A 25,137-nucleotide genomic window follows, 5' to 3' on the forward strand; every position below is an offset into this window, starting at 1 on the left:
AAGCCAAGAGGCACACTGTTTGAGGAAATGGAAACTTGGCACAGGAATCTGCTAAATAGGCAGATGAATATGCTTTACTCATAGGGTTAAGTTTCTGCCAAGTGGAACCTTCCAGAGCGTACAATTTGTGCTAAGCAAAACCTTCCAGATAGGCAATGTGGAATATCCACACGTTTGAAAACAAATTGGGAAATGACCTTGGAGAGGGTAAAGTTGTCTCAACAGAGCAGTTGACTGCCAAGCCAGTCATTAATGAAAGAAAAATCAATTTGTAGTTGTGTGCAGCCTGTGCAGTGATGCGAGCTATGTCTAAAAAGCTTGCCAATGCAGACAAGTTGGACCAGAGGTCTTGTGTTAAACCCAAGAGTAAGGATTTGTCATGGTCCCAAAAAGTGTTTAAAGCAGGGCAGAACGGAGATTATGATCTTGCTGAGGTGAGAGATAAGGCTCTCTCTGAGGAGGAAATTAAGAAAGTGCCACTTAGAAATATTAAAGCTAAGAATGTGTTGAGAGCTCTTGTGAGATTTTTCACTTTAGATGGGTTCCCTACAGAGATCCAATCAGACCAGGGAAGTAATGTTATGTTGGGATTGTTTCAGCAGATAGTTTATGAATTGGGAGGCAATCAAATCACATCATCTGCATATCATCCAGAATCTCGAGGGACTGTGGAGAGGTTCCATTCAACTCTCAAAACCATGATGAGGACCTATTGTGTTGAGAATGAAAAGGGTTGGGATCAGAGTATCCATTTCCTCTTGCTTACAGTGAGAGAGTCTGTACAAGAATCATTAGACTTTAGTGCTTTTGAGATGATGATTGGACATCAAGTTAGAAGATCTTTAGTGTTGTTGGAGGAACAATGGGTTAATGAGCATGTGCGGTTGAATTTGTTGGATTATGTCTCGAAATGAAAAGATTGTTTGCAGAAAGTCTGTGAATTGGCCCAAGAGAATTTGAAACTGGCTCAAGGAAAAATGAAGGTCTGGTATGGTAAAATGCCTCAGGTGAAAACTTTTAAACCAGGAGATAAAGTGTTAATACTTTTCCCAACAAATATTAATTCCCTTAGGGTAATGTTTTTCAGGCCCTTATGAGATAGAGTCAAAGATGAATGAAGTTAACTATGTTGTTAAAACACCTTATTGGAGACATAAAACATAGACTTGCCATGTCAACATGTTAAAACCTTATTTTGTGAACTTGGCTGGAAGCAAGGAATGGCCTTCACCAGATGTGTTGGTTATTGAGAAAACTGAGGAGTTTAGGGACCATGAAACTGACTCCTGTGAGGGTCACTTCCAGTTCATCTGTCTAATTCAGATATTTTGCAGAATTTGGATGTTAAGTTAGCTCATCTTCAGCCAGGAAAAGAAACAAATTAAACATCTATTTGAAAAATTTAGGAAACTGTTTCTAAGAGAACCCCAATAATTTGCCATGATGTTGAAGATACTAACCTTATTAAGCAACGTCCCTATCAAATGAATGTGGGAAAGTGCAAGCTTGTAGCTCAAGAGATTGAATATATATTAAAGAAAGATATTATTTGACATTCTACCTCAGATTGGATTTCACCTTGTATCCTGGTGCCAAAATCAGATGCACTGATTATAGGAAAGTTAATGTGGTAACAAAGGTGGATGTTTATCCTATCCCTAGGGTGGATGATTGTGTGGTCAAGGTTGGAAAGGCTAAGTTTCTTACAAAGATGAATTTATTAAAGGGTTACTGATGTGTTTCCTTAACAAAGAGAGGTAGGGAAATTTCTGCATTTGTGAACTCATCAGGTTTTAATGAATATAATATTTTTCCATTTGGAATGAAAAATGCTCCAGGGACATTCCAAAGAATGATTAATTCTGTAACTCAAGGTTTTGAGCATACAGATGCCTATATTGATGATTTGGTTACAGGGAATGACACATGGGAAGCACACATCTTGAAGTTAGCGAGATTGTTTGATAAACTTTCAAAAGCAAACCTTACTGTCAATTTAACTAAAAGTGAATTTGGCCATGCTACTGTGGCTTATCTCAGTTATGTTGTTCATCAAGGCAAGTTAGTGCCTGTTCAAGCGAAAGTTCAGATGATTTCCGAGTTTTCCATACCCACAGGTAAGAAAGCTATTAGGAGGTTTTTGGGAATGGTCGGGTATTATAGAAAGTTATGTAAAAAAAATTTGCTGATATCGCACTTCCTTTGACTTACCTTTTGAAGGGTGAAAAGTTTATTTGGACAGAAATTTGTCAGGAAGCACTTGATAAACTGAAAGCTATTTTATGTCACCAGCCTGTGCTTAAATTACCTGACTTTGAAAAGTAATTTTCTTTAGCAGGAGATGTTAGTGATGAAGCTGCAGGAGCAATGCAATTACAAAGGAATGGTGGTGATGATATTGACTATCCAGTGGCTTACGTCTCCAAGAAATTCAATAAACATTAAAATTAATTATTCTACCACAGAGAAAGAATTATTGGCCTTTGTACTGGCTTTTCAGCATTTCGATGTTTACATCTGCACATCTCAGGGACCACTTGCTGTCTGTACTAACCATAATCCCATCATGTTTCAGAGTAAAATGAAAAACAAAAATAGGAAATTGTTTAACTGGAGTCTAATTCTACAGGAATATGATTTAATGATAACTCATATTAAAGGCAAAGATAATGTAATTGCCTTTCAAAATGTTACCTTTACAATGTTATTGAAAATATGTTATATTTGTCTATATTATGTTGTTTAAATAGTGAATGTATTATTTCAAACACAGTTACAGTTAAAATTTTGCTCTTATAGCTCAAATTTTTCTTTGTTGCTTGGAGCTCCCATTTTATGTTAATTTTCATTTGAGTGGGACTGTCACTTTAAGAGAACAAATCAGGCTGCAAGCCTTGGAGATTGACTATGGGTTGACAGGCTGACAGCGTATACCCAAATTTAATTCTTCTGAAGAGAGAGGAAGTCCCTGGAGGCACAGGTGTGGAGTCCATTTGACCAACATGTTAAAGCAACAGTACGCTGTTTACTCAGGGGCCATTTTAAGGAGACAGCACAGGAGCAAGGAGCTCTTGGAAGTGATACGGTGCTCATGGCCTCATGTGGTAATAGGCAATTTGTCTGATTTCTCCATGTTATACGGGAATGAGTATGCCTTACCATAACCAAAAGGGAAGGTCACTTTGAATGGCTGACCCATGAAAGGGTTCTGGAAGGAGAGAAATACTGCATCTGAACTGTGATCATTGTGAAGGTCACTTTGAATGACTGACCAATGAATTGGTTTTGGAAGCAGAAGAAATATTGCAATTCAGCTGTCCCACGAAAGGGTTTTGGAAGCTTTGTGAAAATCACTCACTTCATGTCCCCTACACCAAGGAAAAGGGAAGTTTTGGCTGCCTGAAAAGGACCCTTCTCTGGAAACAACTTGACAAGGATTTTGTGAGTTTATAAACAGTCTATCACCCTAGTCTCTCCCACCTACTTCGTGACTATTTCTTTGCTTCAATTTAAAGTCTGCATGTCAAAACTGGATTTTCTAAGATTGAACTTTGAACTTCCTTTCCAGAATTATGCCTGAGCTGTAGTAGCTTGGGGTATTCCACACACACACATAAGTATATTGACACATAGTTGGGGTTAAGTAGATAACTTTAGATATTGTAATAATAATTAAAAATATTATTTCAAATATAACACTGTCTGGGCTAATTTCTATTGCTGCTCTCTGAGTATGTAACAATAAAGATTACAAAAGGATATAGATCAGTTGGAGGGAGAAATTGCAAAGCAAGTTTAAACTGGACAAATGGGAGGTGTTGCAATTTTGGAGGTCAAATACAAGAGAAAAATACAGTAAATGGCAGGTGCCTTGGGACCTTAGGGTTCAAATCGAAAACACCCTGTAAGTACCAATACAAGTGGATAAAGCAGCAAAAAAAGATGTACTACATACTTTCCTTCATAGATTTGATAATGGAATATAAAAGTTGAAATGAAAGCACTAATTAGACCATATTTGGAAATATAGTGTGCAGATCTGGTCACTACACTATAGGATGGATATGATTACACTGGAGAGAGTGCAGAAGATATTGGAGGACTTCAGTTTTGAGGAGAGAATTGTTGAACAGACTTGAATACCCCAGAGAGAAGGAAGCTGAAGGATGATCCGTGAGACCATAAAATTATTAAAAGTACAGATAGGGGACAGGATCAGCATCTTTTTCTCATGGTAGGGGTATCAAAAGCAAGGGGAACAAATACAAGGTGAAATGAAAGAGTTTTAAAGGATATCTTGAGGATAAGGTTATTTGCAGAGAGAATGGTTCATATCTGGAGCACACTGCCAGAGGAGGTGGTAGGAAGAAGTGGTAGAATCAGATGCAACCACTATGTTTAAGAGACATTAGTGTAGATGGGCAAAAATGGTCAGCATGAATGTGGTGAGTTCAGGGGCCCATTATTGTGTTATGTATCTCTATGGCTCTGAATTTTTTCAATAGAGTAGCTTTCCAAATTCAATTAAATTTCTTTGGTATGGAGTCATAGTGGTACAACACAAAACAGGTCCTTAGGCCTACCATATACATGCTGACCATTTTACTCATCTATACTCATTCCATGTCACTATTTCTTGGAGATTCCAGTATGCTTCTCAAATATTGTGAGATTATCTGCCTCCACTCAGACTGAATATTCCAAATTCCAATAACTTTCTGCATGAAACAAATCCCCTTCACATTCCCTCTAAAGCTCCTTCTTCTCACCTTAAACCTATGTCTTCTTGACCCACCATGGGATAAAAAGATCCATCTACCTTATCTATCCATGAATTTACTCTACCAGTACCACTTTTTTGCAACTTCTGGGTACATCCCATCGCATATTTCTCTTTGGGAGTACAGGAAGTAAATTTATCCATACATTTGTCTTTGCCTCAGAAAATTTAAATATTTGGTCCTACATTTGACTGCAGTACTTATATAAATGCATGAACTTATTCATTCAGTGCCTTGCCATTCGGTGTGGGCGATCATGTCCCTCCATCCATCACAGTCTCAGACCCTCTGAAATGTAGCTGTTGCCTCCCCTATTTCTAACTTTTAACTGCCCCTGCTTATTAAACAACTCAATTTCTCACAGCTATGTCTTAGAAATGCCCAGTACAATGTAACAATCTGTCGCACACCAAAGGTGCTTTCCTGATATTAATAATGTGTTCCAGACCATACCTTTGATCCAGGTTGCCCAGGTGGCCCTGGAGATCCCAGTTGACCTGGTGGCCCCTGTAAAAGTGCAAAAGCATCAAAGGTATTAGTACATTCCCATTAAAACTTAAAATTAAGTAACTTCAGGTGTTATTTAACCACAGACGATATTCTTTACCACAAATAGTAGAAAGTTATAAATATCTCAAGATTGAATAAGCTATATAACTTCTCAAGCAATGTTATATGCTTTAAAAAAATATCCACTCAAATTATATACCTGAGTATCCATCCAAATTTTGCTGTTAAAACTCTTACCCAAGCTTTCAAATCACTTCAGGGATTTGCTCCTCCCCATTTCTGTTACTATTTACAGGCCTTCCAGAATCCTAAAACTCTGTTTTATTATGATAATAAATTGAATCTTGAACTGGATGAGTAAAGTGTTGTATTACATGAAATTTCTTTTTGCCTGGTGCAAGACTGGCAGATTCACCATTGACAGGAATTGGGTAAGGGTCTCTTATGTTCTTATAGTCAGACACTGTCAGATAAAAACAAAAGAGAGTCCTGTCCCCACTCCTCCCCTCCCTCCCCCCCCCCCCCAATCCCCAAGTGTGCATAGATTCGCCTCCAGTTCTTCCACAGCCACAAAGAGTCCAGTCCAAATCATCGGCAATCCTAGATCCAGATCTGAACCTCCAACATGGTCAGGAACCCTTCAGCACCTCCTTCCAATACCTGGCACCCCTCCAACCAGTTCGAGCCAGTCTCCAGCAATCTGTCTCCCGACAGCAGTCTCCTGCAGCCCACAGCTTCCTTGCCTAGAATTGCCAGCAGCCCACCAGATGAACTGGTCACTCAGCCACAGAGCCCCTTCACTGATCCGCCACCGTCATCACCATTTCCGCAGGTTGACTCCTTTGCTTCTCCTTCTCAGAGGGTGCATAATCTTCCCATCCTCTGGTGCCCTGCTCCAGTCCTCCATTTCCCCGGAGTCAGCAGCCCCTCATGGCTGCTGCCGATTAATAGGTGCCGCCATCTTGGGCGCAGACCTATGATCATGGGATTTCAACTAAAACACCTGTCAGGTCCCCCAACAGGCTGTTCAAAACCTTTGTGGAGCCAATGGCAGTTGATCGGGAGGCTGAACCCTGTGAGAGTGCTGCATCTCCGCTATAGTGGCTCCGGCAGCATCACTATCAGTTTTCAATTGCCTAATTATACATTTTTTTAATTAACTCCCCTGTTCTTCCAGAATACGTATACTGTCCTGTGATATATATTTTTGATATACATTTTATTTGAGAATGGATGGAAAGAATTTGAACATTTTGAACTGTGAAAAGGTGGGATTTCTTGCAAGAGCCCAATTGTGCAATCTGCACATTTCTTCAGGAACTGCTGGTTAGAAAACACATTACAAACAGTTTCTCATCTTCAATCTATGTGCACCAAATTCAGCTGTTTAATATGGTTCTTCGGTTACTGTTGTGACCAAGATTTGTGAGACACAACACAAGCCTGGTATACAGTAACATTCTGATAAGTATCATATCAATCACACAGCTCACAATACATAGGACTAATGGTTTATTCACAGACAGAATATTAGTATTTATCCTATTAAATACATGATGTCCTGTAGTAATTATCCCCACAATAACCTAGAACTGCACTGGAAGATGCAGAAAAACACAAGATTTTACAATCCCAACTTTTCAGATTTCAACTTTATTGTCAGAGACAATCACATGCAACCCTAAAATTCTGTTTTCTGTGGGCAAGGCAGAATTACCACTTATTGGTACAGGTAGTGCCAAAAAAAACAGTATATAGCATATACATGTAAACAAATAAAGAACTATAAAAAGATAACAAATGTAAACAAACTGTGCAATACAGAGAAAACAAAAATAAAATCAATAAAGTGCACAAATGTAAGTCTCTGATTGAGTTTGTAGTTAAGGAGTCTGATGGTGGAGAGGTAGTAGTTGTTCCTGAACCTGGTGATGAGAGTCTTTTGGCACCTGTACCTCTTTCCTGATGACAACAGGGAGAATAGAGCATGTGTTAGGGTGGTGTGGATCCTTGATGATTACTGCTGCTCTCCAACGGCAGTGTTCGCTGTAGATGTTCTCAATAGTGTGGAGGGTTGTGCCTGCGATGTCCTGGGCTGTGTCTACTACTTTTTGCAGGGCTTTACACTCAGGGGTATTGGTGCTCCCATACCAGACCATGATGCAGCCAGTCAGCACACTTTCCACCACACCTCTGTAGAAATTTGCCAGCGTTTCTGGTGTCATACCAAATTTCCACAAACTAAGCAATAGAGGTGCTGACATACTTTCTTCATCATGCCATTAGTATGTTGGGTCCAGGAAAGATCCTTCAAGATGATAACTCACAAGAACTTAAATTTTCTTGCCCTCTCCACCTTTGATCCCCCAGTGACCACTGGATTGTAAATTTGAAAATTTTCAAGTTTCAGTGAGATTTACCCAAATGTACAGCAAAATAAAAATCCAGCCAAACCTATTTTCCTTTGGACTTCTAATTAATAACTGTATGCAGAAATAAAAGGGAGAAACAAATGGGTACAGCAGTGGGGCAACAGCAACAGGTTCAGTCAATAGCAGCCCCCAGTTATATGTATTGCACCCAAGGTGCAACTGAATAGGCATTCCACATTTGGAGACAAGGCATGGGGAATGAGGATGGCCAACATCCATAAATCTAATCAGGGCTTGTGCTGAAGCAGGATGGTGGGGAAGTATGGAATGGCAGCTTGATGATGATGATGGGTATTTGGGAGTCAGAATCAGAATTTATTGTCATGAACAAGTCATGAAATTTGATGTTTTGCAGTACAATCATAGTGCAAACGTTCGTATTATAACCATTTTATGACGTTACTTTTTTTAAAAAAAAGTTAAAGTAATAGTACACAAAAAGTAAGGCAATGTCTATGGTTCATTGATTATTCAGGAATCTTAAGGCAGCGGAGAAGAAGCTGTCCTTGTGCCTTTGAGTGGTCATCTTTAGGCTTCTGATAGTAGCAGATTGAAGAAGGCATGGCCTGGGTGGTGGGTGTCTTTGAGGATAGAGGCTGTTTTTTTAAGACAATGCCTCATGTAGATATACTTGATGGAGTGAAGTCTGGTCCCTGTGATGTCACAGGCCGAGGTAACAACATCCTGAGAGTTGGTGTCTCCATACTAAGCAGCAATGCAGACAGCTAGAATGCTCTCCACATGTTAATTCTGGTCATGACCAGCCTCTAAAACCATTTCATCACAGTAGAAGTTAGCGTTACTGGGCAGTAGTCATTGAGGCAGTCACACTACTCTTATTGGGTACCAGGATGATTGATGCCCTTTTGAAGCTGGTGGGAACCCCTGACTGCAACAATGAGAGTTTGAAAATGTCTATGAACACTTCAGCTAGTTGGTTGGTGCAGATTTTCACTACCCTATCAGGTATAATATCAGGGTCTGATGCCTTGCGAGGGTTCACCCTCTTGAATTATGTTCTGACATCCCCCTCAGAGACAGATGTCACAGGGTCCTCAGTCTTTTCAGGGATTCCAGTAGGCACAGTTTGATTCTTCTTCTCAGACTGGGGATAGAAAGTGTTCAGCTCATCAGGTAGTGAAGTATCGCAGCCATCTATAGTGTTCCCCTTTGCTTTGTAGCCTGTAATGGCCTGCACTCCCTGCCATTGCTGGCATGTATCTACCTCTGTCTCCAGCTTCCTCCGGAATTCCCACTTTGCTTCAGAGATGGCCTAGACTTGTAAAAATTTCGATCCCTGGCCTTAAATGCCCTTGATATCACCTTCAGCAGGTCGCGAATTATCTGATTCATCCAGGGCTTTTTGTTTGGGAAGCACAATGTATTTGTGTGTGGGCACACACTCACCTACGCAAGTCTTGTTAAAGCTGGTGGCACCTGTTGCATATTCACTGACGTCTAAGGATGAGTTCTTGAATATGTTCCAGCTCACTAATTCAAAATAGTCCTGCTGGTGGCACCTGTTGCATATTCATTGACGTCTAAGGATGAGTTCTTGAATATGTTCCAGCTCACTAATTCAAAATAGTCCTGCTTTCACTCCTCTGCCTCCCTCGAACATACTTTCACTGACTTCACCACTGGTGCTGTTGTCTTCAGTCTCTGCTTGTACGCCAGGAGTAGAAGTACAGCCAGGTGATCAGACTTGCCGAAGTGCAATTGCGGTATGGCTTGGTATGAATTCTTCATGGTGGTCAAGTGTGTTGGTTTCCCTGGTCTGGCATTTGATATGTTTGTGGTAGTTTGTTAGACTTCTTCAGGTTGGCTTGATTGAAGTCTCCCACGATGGTAGGGAAGGAATCAGGATGTGCTGTCTCATGGCTATTTACCACAGTGCTCAGTCCCTCCAGTGCCAGCCTGATGTTAGGCTGGGGCAGAATGTACACTGCGACCAGGATGATGGTGGTGAACTCCCTTGGGAAGTAGAATGGGGAACACTTGATTGCCAGATGTTCCAGGTTAGGGGAGCAGGACTGGGATATGACCATCACGTTTGTGCACCACGATGAATTGATGACACAGACACCACCTCCTCTGGTTTTTCTAGATACTGGTGTTCAGTCAGCATGATGCAGGGTGTAGCCCTTGGGCTGCAGCGTCGTGTTCTGAAAGTCCACATTTAGCCATGTTTCTGTAAAGCACATCACACAGCAGTCCCTGATGTCTCTCTAATGTTGAAGTCTAGCTTGGAGTGATTGTTCTCCAGGGTCTGTACATTGGCCAGGAGGATGGTAAGGAGCCTCAGGTCCCAGCATCTCAGCTGGACCTGTAGCCCCACCCCCACCTGCATCCATGTAGTCGTGTATTCTTTACCTGGTCCGTGGGTCTACTGCTGATAGTTCCCACAGTGTTTAAATTGTCTGTGCTCTGTTCTTTTAAATCTTCTGCGATATTTAAATGTGTCAGGTTAAATGTCAGGTTATTAGAATTCACTAAAGTTAGTTGGTTGGATGAAGATAAGGTAGATACATTAGTGCTCAGCAATGCTGCTTCAAGGACATTGTGTGGGGCACAGATAGAGCATCAGGATTCTTTGGTGACAGATGGCCACAAATGGAAGATCAGATAAATGGGTCCATACTATGGGTGATATATAGGTTCAAGATCAGTTTTGATACAGAGAGAAGGGATTTAAGTGGACTATGAGGCAAGTAAGTGACCTTCCAGATAGGATTCCCAGTGGAGAACCATACTTTGATGGAGTTTTAGAGAAATTTCTAAGAAAGCAACTGCAAGAGTAACCAGCAATCTCAGAATGAATCATCTCAAAATCATCTTGCAAAGTATTGACCATGAGCATCTCTGAACTAATTCCAAGCATTTCCATTGAAGAATGTTCAGGGTTCTCATCTAGAGCCAATGTGCCACCTCTCTATGGAGTATCATTCCATTGACCTGTGAAAAGCCTGCAATCCATGTTACAATGCTGCTGTTGATATCAGCTGACAAATGAAATTACTTTCCTTTTTTTTTTAAAAAAAAGAGCTTTCTTCATGTCACCATGCAGTAATATGCTGCAAACTGTAAAGAACAGCAAATATCAATTGCCATCTCGAATAAAGCCAATCGTAGTGGGTAGAATGGTCCAAGTATTGATATACAGTTAGAGCTCTGCTTACAGCAAGTGTCAGGTTATTAGTTACATATTCTCCTGAAAATCTGGGAGCAATGAGATAGGAACATCACCCATAAAATATGCTTAGGAGATTGGTCCTTTTGCCCAGATCTTTCCAAAACCCATTCTTTGTCCTTCACTAACATGGAGGCCCTATATTCAGGCCCTAGTTTCCTACACCTGGCTGCACAGGATGCCCAACAGGACCATGTGAAACACAAACAATGCTCCAATTGTAACATTCACTTTAGATATTGTAAACATTTATGTTATTGCAATACTGTAATTCTAAATTGAGTTCTCAAAAAATCTGCAAGCAATTAGGAATATTACTAAATAAAATAGGAACATGGTTTTCTTTTATTCCAATCAGTAAAGGATGCAAAATTTAATTGCATAGGATCTATTTTGGCCCAATGGGGTGCACCAATCAACAAATAAATTCTGCATAAGGGTTGATTTCACTGCTGTGCTCTCTATTTACAACTGGTTCACGAAACATACACAGTTCATGCTACATGTTGCAAAATAATGCTTGTAAATTGCCCCCATGGTTCCAAACAAATATTTATCACAAAATGTCCAGATTACGATATGATGATCCTATCAATTAATGATTTTAATCATGCTTTTGGCCTGCTTAGTAGTGAAATAGGTTAGTTTTTGTGATATTATATACTGATGGGCACACAATACTTCCAAGACCAGTTTGATCCATTGAGTTTTTCACCCATAATACGAAAATGGATCCTCACCTAGGATACTCAAGGTGGTAATAAATACCCAAGTTCATTACTAACTTTTCAAACATCTCTCCAGGTAAACCAAAGGACCTCATTATGATTTCAACAATTCTGACATATGCACAGATGTTTGTATTGACAGAAAATATAGATTTTTAAAATGTATTTGTTCATATAATGAGGACATTGCTGACACAATTGGCATTTATTGTTTATTCCAAATTGTCCTAAACTAAGAAGGTGATTAAGAATCAACCTCAGTGTTGTGGGTCTGGATATGCCCATTTTTATCTTCACAATATTCTGAAGGTTAAAAAACTTTATTGTGATATCAAAACTGTCTCTACTTTTTTTTTTAGGGAATGAAGCCATTTTTAAAGTATTATCAGTATCAGCTCTTGAAAGGGCTATCATTCTTCCAGAATTATCATGGAACCTCTGGGAATTATATGTTTATATTCTGGATCAAATTTTTGTGAAATGAAATTGTGATTTTTTTTTCTTTTAATTTGGATACTTAGATATTATATTTTTAATAATTTAGCTTCTTCCAATGTTTTGGGTGGCACCATCTGTGGGCTGGAAGGGCCTGAGATATTGTATAAATTTAATTTTTAAAAAAGCTGAAAGTTATAATGCACAAAACATTCAACCAGAATTATAAGAAAAAGACAAAATTCAGATGTTCTCTCTCCCTCTTACTTGTTTGGCAATGCCCAGCAAGGATCTCAGGCCATTTTGTTGCAATCTAGTTTGTTTTTATTTCGTACTTAATGTACGACATTACCTGAAAATTAAAGTCTTTAAACATCAGTCAGTGGCATTTAATGGGCACTGCTTGTGTTTGGTAGCTGTTCAATGGGGAGTTTTGGAACAGCACCAAACACAAGCAACGCCCATTATCTGCAACATAATGAAGTACTGAATATACAATAGCCCAAAGCGACCAACCCCCCCTCCCTACCTTTATAAGGTTGAAGGCAATCAGATAATGTTGGGTGTTCATCAGAGGAGATCCCTCTTTCCCCAAGCCCCTCCACACTATTGCCTTTGACCGCCTAACAAAATCTCGAACTTCAACTTTGTTACTTGCAATTGGGGAGCCTAAGATAAATCCTGATCCCCTGATGGGTTACACTCGCGTTTTGGTGCTATAGTCTGACTTCCCCTTTTCCAAAATTTTAACTAGCAAAAAAGTGATAAATACGCATATTAAACCTATAAATTTTCTCCGGGATTGGCAGCGTTAATTGCTGAGTTACTCCAGGTAATTCACGGGAGAAAAGGCAGTTGTTATCACGTGGGGAACTATGACAAGAAAGATCTAAACTCACCACCCCCGCTGTTGGGCAAAGTAGCCCAACCCTGAGCACACCCTCTCATGCCGGGTAAACTCTTGTGCCCGTTCTAGTCGTTTTAACAATTAAAGATTAAACACGCGACGCAGCGACTGCTCTGCCTTAGGCAGTGAGGGATTGCATTCCTTCCGTCTTCTCGGCTCATACCTGCGCACAATAACAGCCTTGTCTAAAGCGGAAGACCTGGAATTCACCACTTTCACCCTTGCTGCTCTCACTAACTGAAAGCTGGATCAACCAAGGTGAGAGAACAGAATGGTGGTGAATTTTGCTCAATTACCCTCCTGATCCGCGGCGCAGGGGTCACTTACATCTTCCCCTGGCTTTCCCGCCGATCCGGGCGCTCCACTCGGGCCAGTATCACCTTTCGGACCCTGGACAGAATTCAAATGGAGAAATAGTATAATATCCAAGGATTATCAGGTATTTTACATAAATTATACTATACAGAGGGAAATGAACACTTACCGGTGGACCTCGGGGGCCATCCGGGCCTCTTGGGCCCTGTTAATAAATCACACAAATGAACAAAAGTCATTACTACAGATGTTAATCTTCCAGAACCGTGGCTAAAAGCGGGACTTGTTGACCGAAATTATGCGAGTGAATGGCGTTTTAACGCAATGCGAATGCAAATGCAATTGGCTGGAGGAACTCAACAGGTCAAGCAACATCAGTAGGAGAAAGCCTTTTAATCGAGACTGGAGTCAGAGCTTCTGCTATTCTATCCCAGCCACCCTGGGTCCACGGCACTACAAAACCTGGCCTCGAAAGGACTTTTTGGTTGGCATGCTTCTTTCATCAAAGGTGCGGAGCGGGCTTTCGCTTTGATTTTGTTATGCTGTTGCGGAAAAGCGGATTTCGAGCGATTGGGGAGACGAAAAGGGGAGGTGGGAGTGGAGGAAGGGGGAGCAGAACAGGTCACCATTGATGGCGTTGATCCAATGACTTACATCGATCCCATCCACTCCTGGGACTCCAGCTGGACCAGGGCGACCTACATCATCCGGTGAATCCTGCGGTTTAAAGCCATTAAAATAAAATTAAGTATTAACTTTTAAAGTCAGATCAAATCAACGCGTTAGAAATCTACATTCGTTCAAATACAATGTATATACTGATTTATAATGATTAAATTGGAAGTTGTTTACTGCAATTATTTGCGAATGACAGTATTGTTGCGAAACATTCACGAGTGAACGATCGTTTCAACTCTTAATGCAGGCAAAAATACATGAATAAATAGATTAAATGCTAATTTAGATTAGGCCACCCCCACCATTGCCTAAACTAATCTTGAGCAGGAAAGTACGGTACAAGCTTCCTTAAGTTACTAAATTAAAGAATCTGGCAGAAAGGCATGCCGAACAACGAGAAAGAGGCACCAAAAAAAATTCATTGTTCGTCCTCTCCCCCTCCCCCCCCCCCCCCCCCAATTCAACACCCCTGGACATCAAGGGAATCAACACCGACAGGATAAAGATTCGAATTCACACCCATAAAATGCACCGAAATCTTTTTGCATTGTTTAGCCTGTAACGGCACCGAAATAGACGCTGTTTATCGGGACATGGAAGAAAGAGAAGAAAAAGTCTCTTCAGAGACTCTCAACTTCAGATCACCGACATCCCTGTATGTCCTTCTCTACGCCGTGTAGGAAAGATTCCTCGTCCCGGTTTCACGTTTCTTTTTTTTCTTTAAGTAAAACGTTATAGTTACAAATGTGAGCTCCTTGCTGGAGTTAATGACATAGAAATTTAGTCATAGAACACGTTAACAGGCTACTTCGGGCCACGAGTTCGTGCCGTCCAATTTACATCCAAGCTACACCCCTGCCTGGTACGTTTTGAACAAGGGGGGGGGCAGAGAACCGGAGTCCCCGGGAAAACCCCATGCAGAACGGGGAGAACGGACAAACTCCGACAGACAACGTGGGATTCGAAACCGTATCCGATCCTGATCGCTAGCGCTGTTGAGGCGTTGCACTAACCATCTATGATCTATATGTTTGTATTCATTGGGAAATAATTTTCAGCAGTGGCCGAAACGGTAATATCGGTCCATTGTTGATGCCCATTGATTGCACTGAGGGATACCGCAGTTCCTATAATTTTAAACATTGGACAGACTGCGGACACCTAAGTGGACCCCCAACACAATCATAACGCGTCCACCGCAACGCTTTCGTTAAATAGCTTTAACTGAGACATTTATGGTCCAAAGCAATGAGGTTGGAAGGACCAACGCGGTCGCTGCAGTAAGGGTTGGCGAACTTCAAAAGATATTACGCCAAGATTCAAATTAATATCTACTTACTTGAGTTAAACCGAGACGCGCTGTTTGTAGAAAAATGACCAGGAATAGGAGTCCGTATTGCCTGCATGTGCGCGCCATGGTAACCTAATCACCAGGTAGATTACCTCTATCCTCTCCCTCTTCTTGAATATTAGGCCCCCAGGAAACTTTTCCTTCGCCGGTCCCTGACTAAGATACGTGCATAGCAATGAGTTTTTAATGTTTATTAATATTTTGCTGTCAGACGCTGTGATTGGAGGACCTGGCCGCCTTTGGGCGGAGTCTCGGGGTAACATTCACCAGCTACCTTTCTATGCGTAAAATTCGTTTCTAATCTTGCTGTTTATAGATTTTAGGATTATTTGCTTAATAATAAAACGAATGTGTTATTAATTTTGTTGTCGAGATAAATTGCATCTTTAAAAAATATAGACCTCCAGAATTGTAAGGTTCTTCCCGGAATTTGGACAGGAAATTCAGAAGTCGGAGCAAGATTCCTGTTGCGCTGTCTACGGGCGGCGATGAGAGATCATCATTTCAGATTTATTCACATCACATAATAACCCTGAGATTTTTTTTCTATCAGCCAGGGAGAATTCCCACTTATTGGTAGTCCAAAGAAACTGTACATGTGTAAACAAATGTAAACAACTGTGCAATACAGAGGGAAGAAAAAAACAATAAAAGTGCTTAAATGAGTCCCTGATCAAGTTTGTTGTCAGGAGTCTGATGATGGAGGGGTACCAAGTGTTCCTGAACCTGGTGGTGCAGTCTTATGGCACCTATACCCCTTTTCTGACGGTAGCAGTGAGATCAGTGTGTGCTGGGTGGTGTGGATCCTTGATAATTGCTGCTGCTATCTGACAACAGCATTCCCCACATGTGTTCTCGATGGTGGGAAGGGGTTTGCCTGTGATGTCCTGGGCTGTGTCCACTACCTTTTGCAGGGCTATACATTCAGGGATATTGGTGTCCCTATACCAGACCATGATGCAGCCGGTCAGCACACTTTCCACCACACATCTGTAGAAATTTTCTGATGTCATACCAAACCTCCACAAACTCATGAGGAAGTAGAGGCACTGACATGCTTTCTTCATGATACCATTATTGTGTTGGCTCCAGGGAAGACCCATTGAGCTAGTGATTCACAACAACTGTAATTTGCTCACCCTCTCCCGCCTCTGATTCCCCCAATGATAACTGGCTCATGTACACATGTGGTTTTTCCTTCCTGAAGTCAACAATCAGCTCCTTAATTTTGGTGGGATTGAGTGCAAAGTTGTTGTTGGTGCACAACAAGTTTTCAAGCTCCCTCCTGCATGCTGACTCATCACCTCTTTTTATATAACCCACTGAATTGAAAATGGAACAATCCATGGCATCATGTGGAAATCACACATTTTATCATAATTTCACACATAGCTCATCAACCATATAGCAAATGATACCTGAAATGTACAAAAAAGATTCAGTCTATAACTCCAATATTTTCCACATCATTTGGTGTAAGCATGTGTTCTCTTCCCCAAAAAATGCACAACATAAAATAGTTAATACTGCCTCAATGTTCTTTGTGACAGGTAAGGTGATTGATTAAAATAACTTCACAAAACAAATAAGGTATTCAGTTTTTGTCAATAATAATGATGTTTACAACGTTATAGATAACTTCCTTTAGGATACTTTCCATACATTGGAAATTCAACGATCTTGATTTTTATAGGAGGATCTCTACAGTGAAAATGTTTCAATAGAAAGGTTCAAAAGATATAAACTCATAAATCTCATCACGCATTTGTATTACATAAAATAATTCAAATTAAGTGAAGTCATAAATGGCAATATCTGCATAATTCCCATTATTCTTCTGGACTGGTTTCTTTGTTCTTTCCACATATCTGCAATTTTCTCTCCAAAGTTTATACCCAATTCTTATCTACTTACCAATCCTAAAGTTTAGAATTTATTACTATAACATTTTACTTTAGGAAAAAAGACTGAATAACTCAAGCACACATTTTACAATTTTAACAAATAGTATTTTACCTTGAAGCAAAGGAATTTTAGTAAGCTGGGTCATGTAAACATAAGATGCTTTTGTTAGTTCCTCTTGTGTACCTGTTAGATTTCACACAACCTTGAAGGAAAATAACTTGAAAAACTATCTGTCTTTAACATAGACATTGTTGTTGAATTCACATATCTTTTATACCTGTCAATTATAAAATTTGATAAATGAGCATCAACAAGTTTAATGAATAGTTAATATAATAGTCAGAACTTATAAGGTGTAGAGAGATTTCCCATCAGCTTAACATCAGCAATAAGGAACATTAATTGGCACTTGAAAAACTAGCAAAGATTTGTCAGTTGTGTTTGAGTGAAGATGACAGCAGAAATAAATTAGAAACACAAAAACAGCAGATGCTGGAATCTTGAGCAGACAAAGAATTGCTGGAGGAACTCACAGGTCAGACAAAAATCATAGACAGAAATGGTTATTCACTGTTTTGAGTCAGAATCATAAACATGTATATTGTCTGAACTGCTGAGTTCCTCCAGCAATTCTTTGCCTGAGCAGGAATAAATTGGTCATTTTTGTGGTGACAGGCAGCTACGAGTGAGGTTATATATATAAGAAAGAGACATTGGTTTGAGAGAACAGAATATCATATAATGAGATTTATCAACAACACTTAACTAAAGGGATTGTAAATAGTGAGGAAGATGCAAAAGTCTTCAAGGCAACTTAGACAGATTAAATGTTTGATTTTTTAAAAAATGGTTGTTTCTTAAATGAATAGTGTTATATTTGTAAGTGTTAATCTACAAAGAAACTTGGGTGTCCTTGTCTGCCACTCACTGAAAGCCACCATGCAAATGCACAACACAGTTTAAAAAAGTAAATAGTACTCTGGCCTTAAAAAGAAGAGGATTTAAGTTAAGGAGCTGGGATGCCTTACTACAATTACACAGTGCCTAGATGACAACACAACTGGAATTTTGTGTGCAATTTTAGTCTCCTTATACATGAATGTATTTTCCAGACAGGAAAAATGTGCAGCAAATGTTCACCAAATTGTTTTCTGGGATATGTGGTGACACATTAACTCAGTTAGATATATATTTCACTACACTTTACAATAATTTGAGGATATCTGAATGATAACGTAGACCTTTAGGATATGACCAGTTATTTGCTCTGACTTGGAAATCATTAAGAGGACTCACAAGGCCAAATTTCAACGTAGGACTTTCAGATTGAGAATGGAGTCAAACTTTTTTACCCAGAGGATGAACTCCTGAAGTTTGATATCTCAAAATGTGTAAAGACGAGGCTACTTAATAATTTTAACAAAATTGATAAATTTCTAGATGCCAAAGTCATCTAGATCATTGGGAGAGATTGGGAATGCAATATTGGTAGAGAGGATCAGTTTTGGTTGTACAAAAGACAGAACAGGCATAAAGGATGAAATGGTCAAATCCAGTTCTAATTATCTATGTTTCTAAATGATGTGGTTGATATGTATATCCAATCATTCAAATTTGAACAAAGGAGGAAGGCCATTTAATGCTCATACCTACTCCATTATTTAATAAGGTCATGGCTGATCTGATCTTTACCTTTATATTTCTATTTACTCACAATAACCTTGCTTAGTAAGTGTCCATCTACCTGTGCCTTAAATATATTTCACTCTGCTTCCACTGGTATTTGAAGAAGAGTTCCAAAGATTTGGGAAAAAATCCCGTTCAATTGTCTTTAATGAGCAATCTCTTATTTTGAAATCAGTTCCAGGTTCTCCTGCAAAGCAAATATTCTCTCTATATCGACACTGACCAGCGCATCAAAATCTGGCCTATCTCAATTTTCCTCACAAGACAACATTGTAATACACAAGCAAACCTTCTCTAAATCTTCTAATGTCTTTATATCTTTCTTAAATAAGGAGGTTGTAGCTGTCCACTAACTGGGACACGACCCGGTACACAAGATGGCCAACGAACGCGGCAACTGCGCTGATCCCACAGGGGCCAACAACCTTTGTCCCAGGTGACCACCCATACGGCGGGTAACAGCGAGCAACAGTGGGAATGTTGCCCAATCAGAGATTGGCACTGCCGTGATGTTATTCCTGAAGTCAGCAGCAAGGAGTGAATATAAGCAGTCTTCAACTTAGACTCCTCATGTGTTTGTCTTCTTTCCACACTTTACATTGGATACCCCGGCAGTTGGACTCAAATATGACGGAACAAGCAGCTCTTCATCCAGTTTCATTAAAGCTGCCAACTTTCTGGGCGTTGCAGCCACACGTGTGATTCGAACAGGCCGAGAACCAGTTCAACCTTTGACAGATCAACAACAATGACATGCGTTACTACATGTGGTGAGCTCAATGGACTAGGAGATGGCAGCAAGGGTCGTCTATTTCCTAAGGCAGCCTCCATGGCAAGGCAAATATGATGCCCTCAAGGAGCTATTAACCTGCACCTTTGGGCTCTCATGGCACAAGCACACCGCCCAATTGCTGCCTATGGATGGTTTGGGAGACAGGGTCCCCATCTGCCTTCATGAGCAAAATGCTCACCCTTGCTGAGGGTGCCTCGCCTGCTCTTTGAGCAGATTTTCCTGGAGTAGCTGCCTGAAGATATCCGACTTGCTTAGCAACCCCAGGAAAGTCGCAGCCCAGGAAGACGGGCTTTGGGGAGTGAAGAAAGAAAACGGCACCTCAGTGGAGCAGGTTGCTAGGCCACGCACACAGCTGGCAAAAACCACAGCAAGCAGAGAGTCAAGTGGACCTCCTGAGCCAAAAATATTGCTATTATCATCAACGATAGGTTGCAGGGTCCATTAACGCTGCTCACCCTGTGCATTTCAGGTAAACGCCATGGCCAAATGTCATTGATGACTGCGGCGGTTGGCCAACGTGACAGCCGCCGTGTGTTTGTTGTGTGTGGGATGTGTGTGGGACTCTGTCAGGAAGGTGCTTCCTCGTGGACACTGGCACTGAAATAGTATCCCCCCCCCACCTCAGCCTACGACACCTGGAATGGCAAACCTGGCCTGGCATTGAAGGCAGTGAACAGCACCTCCATATGAATGTTCGGCACCCGCAATGTCCCCCTCCACTTTGGCAGTAACCGGTTCATGTGAACATTCACGATTGCGGCAGTGGCACAACCACTCCTGGGAGCAGACTTCCTGCGAGCCTACTGCATGCTGGTGGACCTAAAGGGTGGTGATTGGTGCCCGTCAGGATTTTTCAAGTCACGCCTCTGGGGAAAGCCAAGTTACCTGCCTCCCACCTCGACTCCATTACGCTCTCCACAATGCATTTACATGGATCATAGTGGAGTTCCCTTCAATTGTGGCTCCACAGTTTTCTGCCACCAAGCCAAAGCATGGGGTAAGGCACCAGATCCTCACAAAGGGCCCCCCGCTCCACGCCAGGGTGTGTCGCCTTTGCCCGAGAAGCTCAACCTCGCCAAGGGGATTTTTTTTAAATGGAAGACCTAAAGATAGTGGGACATTCCAACAAGCTCCTGAGCCTCCCCCCTGCACATGGTTCCAAAGGCAGCAGGAGGGTGGAGGCCACGTGGTGACTATCGCTGCCACCACATCCAACAGTATCCCATGCCCCACAACCAAGATTTTACCACTAACTTAGAAATGGCACAGGTGTTTTCAAAAGTCGATCTCATCAGGGGCTATCATCAGATCTCAGTCCATCTCAATGACATCCTTAAAACTGCTATCATTACACATTTCAGACTCCACATGCGCTTAGAATTAGAAGAGGGTTAAGTTAGGATAGTTAAGTCAATAGTGATAAGTTCAAGTGTTATTTGGTTTTCATGTTTAAAGATAATTAAAAGCAACTTTGGTTTAAGTAACCATTTGTCTTGGTGAATATCTATTGCTGCTGGGTTTTGGGGTCTTCTGGGCTATAATACACTATAATCCTCTGTTTTTGTATTTTCCTCATCCGATGTTACGAGCCCAGAGGACCCCACAAGGGCTTCGACCAGGCTGAACGAAGCAGTCACAATCCGTCTTCCAAATGGGGTTTTCCTGTTCCAGTCCTAGCTGCTGCTGACTGTATAACTGCAGGACTGAATTCCCTCTTTCTCTCTCTCTCTGAGAGAAAGCCTGTTTTACTCTCTCTGCTTGCAAAACCACGTGACCCTCTTAGAACAGCAAGTTCCACTTCAGACAGCCTGCAGCTCCCACAAGTTCTTTCATCTGTTGCCTTTTTGTAAACAACAATTCATCAGTGAAGTCTCTTAGGCACTCTCCAAAGCTTTTCCAAAGGCTCTTGGTACCAGCCTGTCTAGCATGAGCAGAGCTCCAGTATTTTAAATAAGATCTGTTTTAAAGTGTTTGTAGGTGACCTACTCTAACAAACGTGCCCCAATTTATCTCCCAAAAACATACCTATATGCAATACAAACACAACATATTCTGTCACAATACCTTTAACTAATTAATTTGAATAAATGGTAAAAAGTTGAGGTTCAACACCTATCCCTCACACACCATTTGCCAGCCAGAAAACATCTCGTTGGGGTCTTTGTTTACTGTTAGCCCATTATTTTTTTAAATCTCCATCATTATTATCTCTTGCACCATATATTCCACAATTATCCTTTATGCAGCTTGTTAGAACAGATATTTGATAGAGATGTTTAAAATTGAGTTTTATGGTCAAAATACACAAGGGAAAACTGTTCAGTGGAAAAATTGGTGACAGCATGATCCAAACTTGGAGTGACCTGAGGATCCCATCTTAAAATGCCTATCAGGATAATAGAATTAATTCAGCAACTTGATGCCTGAAGAAAAGAAAATTACAAAGTTAGCCTGACAACCAATGGCACAGCAGTGGCACAATGGAATGCGACTCATCCATGCTCATGTTTTTCTCTGATACCATTCCCGTATAGTCTGCTATGTGGCTCCATCTACTGGAAAAGTGTTCACCCACACTATTCCAATTGTCCTCTTCCTCTTCCTGCAATCCTTTTTAAAAAATAATACCAAAGGATTTTGGCAGATTGCTATTTTTTTCACTTCAGCCCAGCTGCAGATAACATTATGTATCTTGATCCCCACCATCATTTTAACTGGGATGGTGACTTCACTCCATTGAGGACATTGACATAAGGGGGTGTCTTTTAAAAAAAAGTATCTTTTATCCTCAAAGACCCCCACCAGGCCATGCCCTCTTCACTCTGCTACCGTCGGGAAGGAGGTACAGGAACCTAAAGATGAGAACTCAATGGCACAGGGCACTTCTTCACTGCTGCCATCAGATTCCTGAATAATCAATGAACCAAAGACAAAATGTTACTTTTTAATTTACAGTAATATGAATGTTTTCACTGTGATGCTGCAACAAAACATCCAATGTCATGACTTGTTCATGACAATAAATTCTGATTCTGATTATTTAATATAGCACACAGGAACAAGAGCTTTCTGGAGAGAAAAAAACAGAAACATTGAGAAGAAAAAAACAAGGTTCCCAGGGATGTTACTGAAACTGAGTGAAACTGGTCTAAGGTTATTACACTTAAACGCACACAGCGTTAGAAACAAGATGGATGAACTTGTGGTACGGTTACAGATTAGAGGGTACAATGTTGTGGCCATTACTGAGTTGTGGCCAAAGGATGGGTGTCATTGGGAGCTGTACATCAGGTTGAGTTAAGAAATGGACCCTAATGGCAGTTATATGCAGATTTCCAAACAGCAGCCGGGATGTGGTCTACAAAATACAATAGGAAATTTTAAAAAAAGGCATGTCAGAAGGTCAACGTTATAATAATCATGGTGGATTTTAACATGAAAGTAGATTGGGAAAGTCAGGTCGGAACAGCATCCCAGGAGGGAGAGTTTGTGGAATTCCTACAGAATGGCTTGTTGGAGCAGCTTGTTGATGAACTGTTTGGATTGGCTATTATCAAATGAACCAGAAGTGATTAGAGAGCTATGGTAATATGACTGTGAAATTTGAAAAGGGAAGAGGAACATCCAATGTGTTGTAAACAAAATTACAGTTGCATGAGAGAGGATCTAGCCAAAGTTGATCAAAAAGGCACACCATGAGGGAAGACACCAGACCAGCAATGGCTGGAGTTCCTGCAAAAAATTTGAGGAAAGTTCAGGACAGGCACATACCAATAGGAAAGAAAGTTGTGAATGGAAAAAAAATGAGACAATTATGGCTGATGAGGGAAGTAAAAGGAAAAGAGAGGGCATACAAGGAAGCAAAAAATAATGGGAAGATAGAGGATTGGGAAACATTTAAGATTCAAGATTCAACTTATTATAATAGTAATAAAACATAAAACATGAAATCCCCTTTTGCCTGCTACCAGGCAGACAGTTACGTCACCAGCAGGAATTGCTTAGGACCTCTTACAGTCAGAAAGATAGAAGCAAAAGAGAGTCCCCTAGAGTCACCGACTTTCCGTAGGTTTGCCTCCACAGCTTCTGTAGCCCCGGCAGCCACACAGAGTCCAATCCAAACCATCAGCAACCCAAGCTCCAGATCCAAACCTCCAATGTGGTCAGCACCCTTGGCACCTCCTCATATTCTGATTCTGATACCTAGGCCTCCTCCAGCCAGTTTGAGCCCATCTCCAGAAGTCTTCAACCTGGTATGAGTCTCCTGACAGCAGTCTCCAGCAACCCACAGTTTCCACGGGTTCCTCACCTCAAGTTGCCAGCAGCTCACTATGTGCACTGGTCCCTCAGCTGCAGGGCCTCCTCACTGGTCCGCCACCATGATCACTGTCCCTACGGGTTGTCTCCTCTGCTTGTCCTTTTCAGACAGTGTGTGATCTTCCTGTCCTCTGGTGCCATGCTCCAGTCCTCCACTTCCCCAGTCTGCAACCCCTCGTGCCTGCTGCAGGATTAATAGGTGCTGCCATCTTGGGATCAGACCTTCAGTCGTCAGCTCCCCCAATGGGCTGTTCAAAACCCATGTGGAGCCAACAGCACTCAACTGAGCAGCTGGACCCTGCGGGACCGCTGCATCTCTGCTCCCTTGCTCTCTGTAGGTCTGCACTAGGTGCCACATATGAGGCTGCTTAACAAGATGAGATATCATGGAATAACAAGAAGGATACTAGCATGGGGAGAGCAGTGGTTAATAGGCAGGAAACAGAGCGTGGGATAAGGGAATGCTATTTGGGTTGGTTGCCTGTTATTAGTGGTGTTCCACGGGGGTCAGTGTTGGGCTGCTTCTTTTTACATTATATGTAAATGATTTGGATAATGGAATAGATAGCTTTGTGGTTAAATTTGCAGATGACACCAAAATAGGTGGTAGAGCTGGTGGTGCTGAGGACACGGAGATTTGGATAGATTAGGAAAATGGGCAAAGAGATGGAAGATGAAATACAATGTTGGGAAGTGTACAGTCATACACCTTGGTACAAGAAATAGACAGGAAGCAGCTCGAGGATCACAATTTGATCCTGACCTTAGGTGCTGACGATGTGGACTTTGCACATGGACTTTGTTGATTTCCTCCTGCTGTTTCAATTTCCTCCCAGAATCCCAAATATTGTTGGTAGGATTATAAGATCTGTAAATTACCCCCTTGAAGCTCATCGAATGACTCAAAGACTTGTTGACTCAAACCAAGGCTTTTATTACCAAAAGATTGGAGGGTAGTACATCGAGGTTGACCAGTCCAGAATGACCTGGATCTGGTTAGGTGCAGCCCTTTATGAGCTGGCCAGTAGGTGTGGCTATGGCTCTCAGCCAATCATTATCATTATATGCAAATATATATAAATATATACAGTGGTGATAGGATCCCATAC

At 41.2% G+C, this 25,137-nt stretch overlaps 1 protein-coding gene across 4 annotated transcripts in view; it reads right to left on the reverse strand.

Annotated features, from left to right (window-relative positions):
* The window catches only part of col9a1b (collagen, type IX, alpha 1b), a 159,330-nt gene that overhangs the window by 122,898 nt on the left and 11,295 nt on the right, over positions 1-25,137 (reverse strand). For 2 of the 4 annotated variants that reach the window (XM_069886151.1, XM_069886154.1), the window contains exons 2-6: positions 17,344-17,368; positions 13,953-14,015; positions 13,468-13,503; positions 13,311-13,373; positions 5,235-5,288 (exon numbers count right to left, since the gene is read on the reverse strand). In XM_069886151.1, coding sequence (XP_069742252.1) covers positions 5,235-5,288; positions 13,311-13,373; positions 13,468-13,503; positions 13,953-14,015; positions 17,344-17,368 — 241 coding nt within the window. Of the gene's footprint in view, positions 1-5,234; positions 5,289-13,310; positions 13,374-13,467; positions 13,504-13,952; positions 14,016-15,315; positions 15,465-17,343; positions 17,369-25,137 lie in introns of those variants that run through there. The other 2 variants (XM_069886152.1, XM_069886153.1) reach the window with 2 other exon arrangements.

This window comes from Narcine bancroftii, chromosome 6 (genome assembly GCF_036971445.1).
Source record: "Narcine bancroftii isolate sNarBan1 chromosome 6, sNarBan1.hap1, whole genome shotgun sequence".
Lineage (NCBI taxonomy): Eukaryota > Metazoa > Chordata > Chondrichthyes > Torpediniformes > Narcinidae > Narcine > Narcine bancroftii.